At 45.5% G+C, this 12,448-nt stretch overlaps 1 protein-coding gene across 1 annotated transcript in view; it reads right to left on the minus strand.

Moving 5' to 3' along the window:
• Positions 1–15: 15 nt before the first annotated feature.
• Positions 16–12,448, minus strand: part of TF (transferrin) — a 31,469-nt gene continuing 19,036 nt past the window's right edge. Inside the window, 7 exon segments of the mRNA XM_005863563.2 lie at positions 16–219; positions 963–1,149; positions 2,310–2,494; positions 3,153–3,217; positions 7,505–7,646; positions 10,414–10,569; positions 12,279–12,335. Coding sequence (XP_005863625.1) covers positions 185–219; positions 963–1,149; positions 2,310–2,494; positions 3,153–3,217; positions 7,505–7,646; positions 10,414–10,569; positions 12,279–12,335 — 827 coding nt within the window. The 3' untranslated portion in view covers positions 16–184.

Here is a 12,448-nt window from a genome sequence, read left to right on the forward strand (position 1 = left end):
GTGAGAACATTTAAGGAAGTTTTCTGAGAAGACAATAATTTTTATTCATTTTAATTTTTTGCATCAGGTATAGCACATAATTATAAAGATGTTAACACAGACCCACATACAGACAATTGGGAATGTGGCCCCATCATATCTGCAGGCTCTGAGCATCTCTGCAGTTGCCCACTTTGATCACTTTTTAACTTCCATGGAAGGTGCAGGCGTTGAGAAGTTCTGTGGAGCACAACATGAGAGAAAGACCTTCAGGTCCTGCCTGTACTTACTCAACACAATTTTGTTCTTATTTTCTAAAAGCAAATAGTAGGCGGTAAAGATTTTTTAAAAACGAGCACTCTCTCCTCTCAGTAATGTCAGTACTATCCTTAATCACCTACATTGTCCTTCCTTTCCTGCTCTCATTATCTACAACACATGAAATAATTCAACAAAAAATCAGGTACACTCCCAATAATTGGGTTATCCAAGCTCTAATTTTATTTCTCCAACTTTTTTTTGAGGCATCTATGCCATTCTAGATAGAAAGGACCTACTATCATGTTAACTATATTCTGTTTCTATTATTATTTTTTACATTTTACTTAAAGTCTTTGAAAATTGATCCTCTGAGTGGTATATACATGTCATTCCCAACCTTCTCCCTACATTTGAAGTGCTCGCATACATACATTTTTATTTTTTACCAAAAAAAAGAAATATATATGTAAACAAGTTCAATTTCCAAATGATCTCAAATTCTATTGCACACTCTGTCTCCTTCAAATGCTTTGGCCTTTTTTCAGCTAGTGTCTTATACTATTGTCTAATTGAGTCACCTCATTGGTGAGTCTGAATCCTCCTGTAGCGCCAGGAACAAGCCCTCTGAATCTTTGTGCTCCTATTAGTACCTACCCAGGTCCTTAATACAAACATGTTTATCTGGCCCCCAACATTATTTCTCAGTGTTTTATTCTACTCACCAGAGGGTAAGCATTGCCTCACATTAGCAATGGCTTTAAGATACTCTGGTCCTAAGTACTTTTGATAAGTTGTTTTGTCCTGAAGGTTAGCCAAACATTCCGTGTCATCACTGAAGAGCAGGTCCTTGGTTGAGGACCTGAACAACTGGAACATCATATACTCAAACCCATTTCTTCCAAAGAGCTCCTGGGTCAGACAGACAGACAGACAGTGAGTGACCGGCAGCGCCAGAGAGCACACGGTTGTGTATTCTGCCTCAAAAGACCCAAGTCTCCTAGACTGCTCTGCTCCAGCCCCTAGGAAACCTGGAACACAGCAACACTCCTGGAGGCACCATAGTAAAATGGCAAAAAGCATGGCCTCTAGATTCAAATCCTGGCCCTCAATTTTCCTTGTCATGTGATCTTAGGAAAATTCTTTACTGAGCTTATTGAACCTCAGTTAATTCCTTTGTAAATGATGAGATGATGTATGTTAAGCAAGTGCTAAGTAGAAAGGGCTCCAAGTTTGCCACTATATCACTATTCCACCAGTCATTGGTGCTTTCAATTTCCTGGGTCATACTTGTATGTCTTGCTGCTTCCTGGAGCCCTTGCTACCTTGCCTCTTCTATTCTCTGGACCTGCCCCAGGTACCCATTTCCATCTCTTTCTTCCCCTCCCCTCTCTTCCTTTGTTCACTTCCCTTGTAACCAAGGACCCAATCCTTCAAAAGTCTGTGACCAAGAACCTCTGATTTTGCCAACTCTCCCTGAGTTGTCCTTTAGCTGGAATGTGTGGGCAGCATATGCCAAGACATGGATTACTCGACAAGGCTCTGGGTGTTCCCTAAGATCACTTGATTTATGCATGCCCGCTGCTCAATAGCATCAGCCCTTTCGGGCTACCTGTAAAGGTCATAAATTATCTGAATGTTGGCTTTATCACTTTCATGAAGCCTAAAACAGTGTTCAGCTTGCCAGGTTCACGAAACACAATGGGATCTACCTAGATCAGATAGGGTAACCTCCATTCTGCTTTTCCCACATACGGCTCAGTGTAGTGTGAAGGGCACTGAGCTAACTCCCTTATGTCTGTGACAGAACAAGCCCACAGGTACCATGACTCTGCTCAGAAAGAGGAATGAGGCTTGGTGAGACACTTCAGATGGCCACATGTCTGAGGCTTTTTCCATCCACTGTGATATCCTAGAGGCCCAGAGCAAGAAGTGAACACAGCCAGATGCCTTCCGCTTTCATCAGAGGAAGGGCTGCAAGAATCAAGTTCCACTGCCCAGGGAGGAAGAGAGTGAGACTGGGCTGGGGTGTGTCTGTGCAGGTCTGCGAGCTGAGCATGCAGTTACCATACCTGTTGGTTGAAGAGCATTCTGCGAACAGAATCTGCCTTATCTTTCCTTGAGACCACAGCATGATTTGGGACTATGCCTAGGTGGCAGTTCTGAGCCTCAGTCACAGGCTTTCTGGTGCCATCGAGGCACAGCAGCTCAAAGTCTTTCTGCTTTAGGTCCTTAGCCCAGTCTTCAGGGTTTTTTCCTGGGGAGAGAGAAACCAGGTCAACTGATAGCTTTTATCGAGGGAATGAGCTTGTGACCAACCCCCCGTTTCTCGGAGAATCACAGAGACACAGAGAAACAATAAAGCTTTTAAAATAAAACACAAGAGAAATATTCATAAACTCATAAGTTCATTACCTTTCTGATTAGTGATTTTCAGCCCCATTAAAGACAAAGATTTCTTAAACAGGCATGAAAAAGCACTAACCAAAGAGGAAAAGATTGATACATTGAACTACATTAAGATAAAGAATCTCTGTTCATAAAAAAGACATCATTAAGAAAGTAAAAAGGCAAGATTTTTCATAGATGGACAATATATTTTGAATACATATAACTGTTAAAAACATGTATCCAGAATATGTCAGGATGCCTATGCATCAACAGAGCCAGACGTGCTCAGATAGACTGCATCCTCCGCATGTTTGTCAGTTGGGTTCAAGGCCAATGTGATAACCAACCTGTCAAGTCTGACTGGACATGAAGAATTTTCTCATTTCCTACATAAAAAAATGTTAGAGCCAAAGTCACTAGAGTCTTAATGACTTAATAAACTTCCTTGACAGCCCACCTAGGGAGTATTTCCCATGAGAAACTCAGATTTTTCCAAGGGCGGAAAGGACGGAGCAGGCACATACCGTCTGTGTTCTGCAGGACCGTGGGGTGCTCCACGAAGGCCACGTCTCCCTTCTCAACCAGACACCTGCACACCAAAGGCCAGGTCAGTGAGGAGGGTCAACAGGAGGGGGTGGGGGGAGAGACACCAAAAGGGAGTCACTGAGAGGCTCACACCCCTCCACCCAGTCCGCTTGGCACATCTAACACTGACCACTTCCACACACACAGCTGTAATGCCTGGCTGTCCCTGGGAATTAGAGGAGAAATGTAATAATTTTTTTTTTAAATCTGCTTATTTAGTTTCTAATGCTCCTTATTTTGAACACTGTTCAGTTTTTCCAGAGGAGAAACTCATATTCTCCTATTAACAGGGATATTCAAGAATGACTCTCTGGTTGGATCAAAGTTCATATCAGAGAGTAAAATCAGCATGGAAGATGTGATTTTGAAGGAGTATTATCACACCCATATGTCTACTCGGCCTTAATAAAAGTTAATGTGCATCACTAGATATTTGTTCACACTTAATCCCCTGAAAAATGTTTGTCTGTGGTTAAGGTGCATTCTTTATGAGAAATATTCACATTGGCATCAGTTTTATGACATTTTTTCAGATGTAAATTGCTATTAACTATTAATTATGAGGAGCACCTCTCCAGTTTTCTCTCTCCTAGCATCAGGTCTCTCTATACTTGGCTATGGTTATTACTCCCATTCAGTTTTCCTAAGCTCACTTGCCCTGTTTCTTTCCTTTAGTGCCCCTTCATACAACCCCAGTCCCGAATGAGCATGATCATCTGCCTCAGGTGTGTCTGCACCTCAGCAGTGAGGTAGACCAGAGATCTCCCCAGTGATGAACTTCACTTGGGCATTCCTCTTCTCCTTGCTCTCTTCTAGACCCATTGTTCTCAAAGCTTGAGCTGGGACCAGTAGCCTGGGTGCCAGCTGGAAACTTAGAAATGCACATTCTCGGGCCCCACCCTGGACCTACTGGATCAGAAACTTATGGGGACGGGGCCCAGTGATCTGTGTTTTAACAACCACTTGAGGAGATTCTGATTTGTGCTTGAGTGTGAGAACTAGTGCTTTCGACAGCCACCTCCCCACTCTATAGAGCAATGGCTTCAAAAATGTTTCCCACTTCCCAGAAACCTCTGTCTCTCCCCAACACTCCTACTCCAGCATGTGCTCCTACTTCCCAGAGAAGCACCGAAATCATTGCTGGGCTTTCTTTCAGCAGAGGTTGGCAAAGTGAGGTAGAATCAGCAAGAGACTGAGATGCAGTAACAGGAGAGGAAGGAGGGGATCCAAGAGAGTGTGGTGTCCTGAAGCCAAGGAAGAGACTGTATCCAGGAGGAGGAAGTGATCGGTGGTGCCAATGATGCTGGCAGATCGATAATGCAAGGACTGAGAACAGGTCTTTGGATTTATTTAGCAGCACAGAGGTCACTGGTGATTTACAAGTGTAGTTACAGCTGCTGGTGGATGTGGTGCACCAAGGGGTAGATGTGGTGGGAGCAGCCTGCCCATGTGCCAACAACGAGGAGGACTGTTTTCTTTAGATAATTTAAAAACAATAATAAAACTAATTCTGCTGGTTGGGGTTTGGGGAATGTAAACAGATTTGTAAACTGGGTTCTGGGAAGATTGAAAGGAAAGAAATTGGAGTGAGCAAGGATGTTGAACTTCTTCAAGGAATTTCGTTGTAAAGAGGAGAGAAATGGGAAGGAAAGGAAAATCAAGAGAGGTTTTACTTATTTATTTATGTTTAAGATGAAAAAATGGCAACATGTTTGTAGGCTGATGGAAATGATCTAGTAGAGAAGAAAATGTGATGATGCAGGAGAAAGAAGGGAGACGTGCTGGGGCAATGCCCTGGAAGAGGCTGGAGGAGGGGCAGTCAATGCTGGGACAGGACTGGGCCTTGCTAGGAGACAGCCTGGCCATCCCGAATAAGAGGATGGAGGGCAGCGTCTCTGGGCACAGATGCCAGCACATGGGTAGATGTGGCACTGGGAACAGGGTGGAATTTCTCTTTTGATTGCTTCAATTTCCTCAAGTGAAATGGGGAACAAAGATCTGATAGATGGAAGAGGGAGTGTTGGAGGATTGACGAGAGGGAAAAGTATGGAATCATCTTTTAGGAGAATGGGGTGGTGAATGGACTTAGAAACATATGACTCATTTAAGCTGTGTTCTCATTACTTTAAAGCAGGGGTGGGGAACCTTTTTTCTGCCAAGGGCTATTTGGATATTTATAACATCATTCGCAGGCCATACAAAATTATTAACTTAAACATTAGCCTACTATATTTGGTTAAACATTTAATTAACTCACCTCTAATACCTTGGCAGGGCCAGGCCAAATGATTTCTCAGGCCAGACGTTCCCCACCCCTGCTTTAAAGGGAGACCAGTTAGCAGGCACTGAGTAGTGGAATGTTGGACCTACCCAAGATTGTGGTTCAGCCAGGAGAATAATTATATGTGCAGGGGAATAATATGTGCAGGGGAATAATTATCATGGTTGCCTGTGGAATGGACATTGGGTACAGAGAGGGAAAAGGACATGAGGAGGGATGAGAACAGGATAGGGTTGTAGAATCAATGGAACACAGGTCAGTAGGAATGAAGGGCTGTTGAAGTTGGGAAACTATAGGGAGTGAAAAGGCTGGTAGGAGGTGGTGGGGAGAATGAGGTGTTTGCTCTTTGTGTGTTCATCTTCCTTTTGGAAAGAGGGGAGGTCACGGTTCGAGACAGAACTCAATTCTAGGTCCTCTAATATATCATAATAGTACCAAAATGGGATTATCAACCCTAATACCAATGCACCTTCCAATGTAAAGAAAAAGTAAACTGTTTTAGCCTAGGTTTAACATTTAGCATATACTAGAGGCCTGGTGCATGAATTTGTGCACTGGTAGGGTCCCTCGGCCTGGCCTGCGGGATTGGGCCAAAACCAGCTCTCCGACATCCCCTGAGGGGTCCCAGATTGCAAGAGGGTGCAGGCCAGGCTGAGGGACCCCACCAGTGCACAGTTGGCACTGGGGAGGGACACGGGAGGGCTCCAGGGCATGTCTGGCCCATCTTGCTCAGTCCGGATTGGCCGGACCCCAGCAGCAAGCTAACCTACCAGTCTGAGCGTCTGCCCCCTGATGGTCAGTGCACGTCATAGCGAGCGGTTTAGCGGCCTTAGCATATCGTTAGCAATAGCTTTGATTGGTTGAATGGACAACTGGATGACTGGACACTTAGCATATTAGGCTTTTATTATATAAGATGACTGTAGTGGGATCTGTGAAAATATGTAATTTATGTATGGCTAATGAAAGAGATAAAACTTTGGAGAAGGCAGAACAAGGTTGTCTGGCAGTGTGATGAATAAAAAGGTCCTTTCTAGAAGCTCACACATTCTCCACAACAGCCATACAACCCTTTCACACAGCATAGCCTATTGCCTCAAAGAGTCCCACACTGCCCATTGTACTTAGAATTAATCTACCTTCTTAGCCAGGCCAGTAGGCCACCAAAACAGCCAATGCCTCAGCTCTAGCCTCCTCACATGCCTGATCCCCTCCCTCCTGTGCTCTACTCAGACCTTCTTACAGTATGATTTGTCCTGCCCCAGGTCTTTGTCCTTGCTATTCCTCCTTCCTGATTCCTCTTCCCCCAGATATTTTTGGGCTGGATTCCCTCTCAATACTTAATCCTCAGATCACATGGTCTCCCTGCTTGCTAAGGCCTTCCCTGACCACTGTTTCCAAAATTGTCCCCTACCCATGTCACTGCCATATCACCCACCTTGGTTCCTCTTTACCACAGTCAGCAAGTGATTGTCCTTTATTTATGTGTTAATTGTCCTACTCTCAGGGGACTGAGGGGGTGGAGACTATGTGTGTCTTGTTGCTGCAATAACCCTCTACCTCGACTAGTGCCTGCCCCATACTAGGTGCTCAATATATATTTATTGCATGGATAAAGGAGCCCAGGGATATCTATTTTTAAAATGGACTCATCAGCCAGGTGTAAGAAGCACGTGTAGGGTGCCCCTCCTTTGATTTTAAAACTGGGGCTCTGAAGGAGTCCATGATGTATGCACAATCACACAGAAGAAAGGGGCAAAAGTAGAACCAGGGTTTTCCCTGGACCATCATCTTGCCTCTCCCCAGGTGCCTTCAGTCTGCTGGGTCTGTAGGAGAGTGCTCCAAAAAGGGGCTGAACTTGAGTCCTTGGGGCCAGTGGGAATTTGCAATTCTAGTTCCAAATTCTGGCTCTTCCTAAATGCAGCACCCAGATGCTGGGAAAAAGGTGAAAGGACAAGAGGTTCATGGGGTTGGTGCCAGAGAGAAAGGTGGTGCACAGACACTACTCACCTGAGTGCCCCACTGGAGCCGTAGTATTTCTCGTGGCTGTTGGGAGCACACTTGTGGGCTGCATTGCTGCCGCCGCCGCACAGAGCACAGAAACTGGACTCTGGATCAGACCCAGGGGCACAGCTTTGACTGAAGAATTCACCTGTGCAGGAGGAAAAAGGAGGTCAGCTCTTCCCGCCTGTGTTAGCAAGAAAGCCTCAGGTTTTTGTCCCTAGAATTGACTGATGATGTAAAGACACATTCAGGTATCTGGTACCATATTATTCAAAATAGGAACCTTATGAAAAATTGTTTTAAGTTGCAGCTGGAGCAAAGTGAAGGGGGACTAGCTGAAGTTGGGGCAAGGGTCTGTGAGTTCACAAAAGCCCACCCTGTCCTGGCACAGGAAGAGCGGGCATAGATTTAATCCTAACAGTGGACAGAATTGGAAAATATGTCCCACTGTTTTCCAACTTCTGCTGCCCTGCCCTCTTTACAGGGTCTGCCATCATGACTCCCAAGTCCAAGAAAGGGCCCGAGAGGCCCAGCCACCAAGCCCTGTGCTGGGCTCCAGGGCACCACAGTGAGGACCTACCCTCCTGAACCCAAGTCTATGAGGCAGCAGTCATAACCCAAGAAATCACACAGTGAATTTGTTTCTCCCCTTGCTCCGGGGGGAAAAATACAATCCCACAGGCCGCAGATAAAGAAACCCCGTGCAGACCTGGGAATCAGAAAGAGGCCTCAAGTTGAGAGTTGAAGAATGAATAGGAATTACCCAAGTAAAGGGCAAAGGAAGCAGCATCTGCAGAGGCCTAGGGCAGGGTTTGGGGGTGAGAGGCAAACTGCCTAGAGAGCTTAATGGAGGCCACTGGGGCTGGACCACCCACAGCAAGAGTGAGTAGGGAGGAGCAGGGATCCAGACCACATGTGACCTTCTACACTTTGGTGTAGATTTTGTTCTTTATTGTTAGAGCAATAGGGAGCTTCTGAAGGGCTTTAGACAGTCCTGGCCAGGACATAATCAGATCTGCTCTTTGCAAAGAATGGTCTGGCAACAGGGTGGGTGGAATCAAGGGCAGATGTGGGTGCATGCAGCAGGCTACTGCAGTGGCCAAGGAGAGATGAGGGCAGCTTGGACTAGAGTAGCACAGCGGGGAGGAAGGGAGGTGGAGAGGAGAGAAACTGACATCACTAGTGATGGATGGGTATGTGGAGGATGGCAGCTCCCAGGTTCCCCGCTGGGACAAGTGGATGGACTGTGGAGTCCTCCACCAAGCTAGGCAGCTCAGGGGCAGGACCAGGCTCGGCAGAGATGATGTATTCCATTTGGGGCAGGTTGAGCTTAATGTGCTTTTGAGATATCTAAGCAGATAATGTCAAAGAGACAGTTCATATATACTGGTCTGGAGGTCAAGGAGAGATCTGTGCTAGGGACAAAAACTTGATAGTATCAACATATAGACATAATATTAATAGCAGCAAACATTTATCTAGTGCTTGCTATGTGCCTAACTCGCTACATACAATATTTGTTTAGATGGCAGTCAAGGCTGTAGGCATGGGTTTGGGGGGTGGGGTGGGGGTTGCTTTCAGCAACTCAAACATTTATTAACCAGGTTGGGAAAGGGGGACTTTGAAGGGGTAGGAGAAACACCAAGCTAGTGTGTGTCCACAAAAGCCAGGAGATAAGTGTTTTAGGGTGATCTGAAGAAAGAGAGGTCATGTAGAAGAGGACTGGAGCATGCCCTTCCAGTTAAGCAACAGGTAGGTCATGCAGCCTTGACCACAGTTCTTGGTGTGGAATGATGCAGAAAGCCAGAGGGCAGGGAGTGAGTGGGAGGTGAGTGGCTCAGGCCAGTCTTTTAATAAGCCTGGGAGTAAAGGGGCAGAGAAAGAAGACAGGAGCTGGAGGAGAATGTTGGGAGAGGGGGGATTTGTAAAAATGGAAGACACTGGGTGTGTTTACATGTTGAAAGAAACTGTTGGATATACCAGAGGGAGAAGTACTGACTGAGGGTATGAGGCTCTGCAGAGGGGAACAAGGGAGGGGCCCACACCCGATTACTGGTAGAGGGATTGGCTGGGCTGTGGAGGGAGGCTGAGCAGATACAGCTATCAGGAGGCCACAGCTTTGGCGTTGGAATGTCGAGGGGGGGCGGGGACCCTTTCTGGAGGTTTCAATTGCCTATTGCAGGTGCAGATGAGATCATCTGCTGAGAAAAGGTGGTAGATGGGTGTGGGGTGGGGGTGTGTGGACAGTTAGAACATTGGGATAATTATTGGGAAGTGCAGGGATGTGGAGCAGAGAAGCAGTGGGAGTGCTCCTGAGTGCTGAGGCCAGCATCTGGGGCATTTCCAGTGGAAGGAATTGTTCCACCCCGGGACATTTCCAGCCATGCTCAGCTGCTCAGGTGCAGAGGGAGAAGAGAGCAGGTGGTGGGGTTCACACAGGGCTGGGATGTGTCAGGTGGCTGGGGAAAGCAGGGGAGCAGAAGCCGTTTAGGTATAGCAAGAATGTTGCTAAAATGACTAATACTGGAACCTAAGAAACATGAGGATGAAAGTGAAAGTTAAAGCACTTAAGGACCTCCTGGTGTAAGGTTTTCAATTTTAAAAAGCAGCCAGTTTGTTTGGGAAAATAATGCACACACACCCACTCTTGCATTGCAACCCCGGGGCCTGTTCCCTGAGCCAGCTGCGTGACATAAAGACCTTTCCCCAAGGTCTGCCCTTTGGGCCAAGCCTCTTCCTTGGAGGCAAGGAGGTGAGGAGAAAGGGGAGGACTTGCTTAGGGACATGTGAAGTTCACCCACAGTTTGTCCAGCCCCTTTATGCCATCCCTTGCTATTCATTGAACTGAATTTGTCCCTTACACAGACACAGGCCCAAGGAAGGGGCTGCCAAACCACCTCCCAGAACACACTTACCAAATTTGCAGGACCCCGTTTGGTTGTATATCAAGCCCATGGGGATGTTCCAGCCCGCAGAAGTGCCAACTGCGGTGTGGCAGGACTTCTTGCCTCGCAGAGAGTTCCAGGTGAGGTCGGCATCTGATTTCTTAACCACTGCCACAGCGTAGTGGCCTTGCAACAGAGATACCAAGATCAATTTCAACAGCTCCAGGGCCCTCGTAGAGCTGCTGCAGCTAGCCCCTGCCTGCCACTCTCTCCAGGGAGGGGGAATCGGTTGAATCCCTTACCTCACTCTAGCAGAAGCCCCTGCAAATAACTGTCATTGTTAGTACTGGGCCAAACAGAATGACACTCCTGCTCCCGATGTGTCTACATACAAACATCACAAGTATTTACACACACACTTCATACTTCTTCACCTGAATCCTGCTGTACATTCTTTTCTGCGAGTTACTTGAACCTTTTTAAAGATCTACTGTGGACCTTTTTGATTCAGTAGAAATCAATATAGCTCTCTCATGCTATTTATTGGTTGACTCTAAGTTATGTTCCACTGTGTGGAAGAACGTATTTTATAATCCCCCTACTGGTGGGCATTTACATTGTGACCCATTTTCCCCTAAATCTTTGTACATATGAGTGTGTTTCTGTTTAAATATTTCTATTGAATAGAAGTCCAAAAGAAAGATCTTTAATGACTTCTTTTATAAGGTTAAGTCTCTGATTTTCTAGGTTCACAATAACATTTTCTAATAATGATAATTTAATTTCTCATTCCCTAATATTAAACATATATATCTTAAATATATATATTTTTAACTTACTGCATTCACTTCCAAAATAATGCCAAATATATTTGGTGGGAGTGGGCCTTCTTGTCTTGTTCCTGATTCTAATGGGAGCACCATTGATATTTCATGGATTCCTATCCCAAAATTATGTAACTGAATTGTGCTTATTGAGTACGGCCTAAACTGCAAAGCTGAATTTATAATAAGATTGGAATTATAAATCTGCAGAATTAGAAGAGAATTTGTGATGGAAGGAGACTTGACTTGGGGTGGTGAACACAAAATACAATATACAGATGACGTATTATAGAATTGTACACAGAACAGTGGCCCCATCTTTGGAGTCCAACTCAGTAGATGTGGGGTGGGGTCCAAGAATTTTCATTTCTAATAAGTTCTCAGGTGAGGCTGATGCATCTGGTCCAGGTACTACACTAGATGCTTTAGCTAATGCCCAAGATCAGTACTTCACAGACAGATACAGACCCTCTCTGCCTATGTGGAGACACAGATGGGAGAACTTGTCACCTGCTCTCCTATTCTAAAAATGAGATTGACTCCCCTGCTATTCAAATCCAGCTGGCTAAAATCTAAGAGTGATTTCATTTTCCTCCTCGTCTTCATTAACAACAAGCCCCAGACAAGTCAGGAATGGGCTCCTGCCCCAGTGCAGACCTTCGTGCAGAGGTGACAAGGAGCAGTGTGGTTGGTCAGGAGGGGCCCAGGGTTCCAGTCAGGCCACCTCTTCTCAAGCCCAGGTGCAGCCACTTCCTGGCTGTGTGGCCCTGAGCCTCACTTTCCCATCTACATAATATGGGACAATGATGCCCACATACTAGAGGATTGCTGAGGAAAGCAAACAGGAATAGTGCAAGCAGGAGACCTGTCAACTGTAGAGTACCCTATGAATAGTCATTATTATTACAGCTTCAGGATAGATTTGCTCTCTAACAAGTAACTGTGGTGTCATCATCTCCTTAATTTTTGTTACAACTCTAGTAACTTTTGTTTATTTTTAAGGTTTTCCTCACCCTTTTCCTAAGAACAGGCCTTTACCTTTGAACCCCAGTGTTACTGATTCTAACTCACCTTCCATCAGTATATTTTCACACCTAGACCCAAGCTGCTCTTTGCTATCTTGGGACACTAAAAAGAAAAAGAAAAACAATTGAGGTATATGGCATTAAATTCCCACAAGCTCATCCCAAAGACATGAGGTGTTCAATCATAAGAGTTAAGAGTAAAATAAAGAGAAACAC

This window comes from Myotis brandtii, unplaced genomic scaffold (genome assembly GCF_000412655.1).
Source record: "Myotis brandtii unplaced genomic scaffold, ASM41265v1 scaffold18, whole genome shotgun sequence".
Taxonomy (NCBI): Eukaryota; Metazoa; Chordata; class Mammalia; order Chiroptera; family Vespertilionidae; genus Myotis; species Myotis brandtii.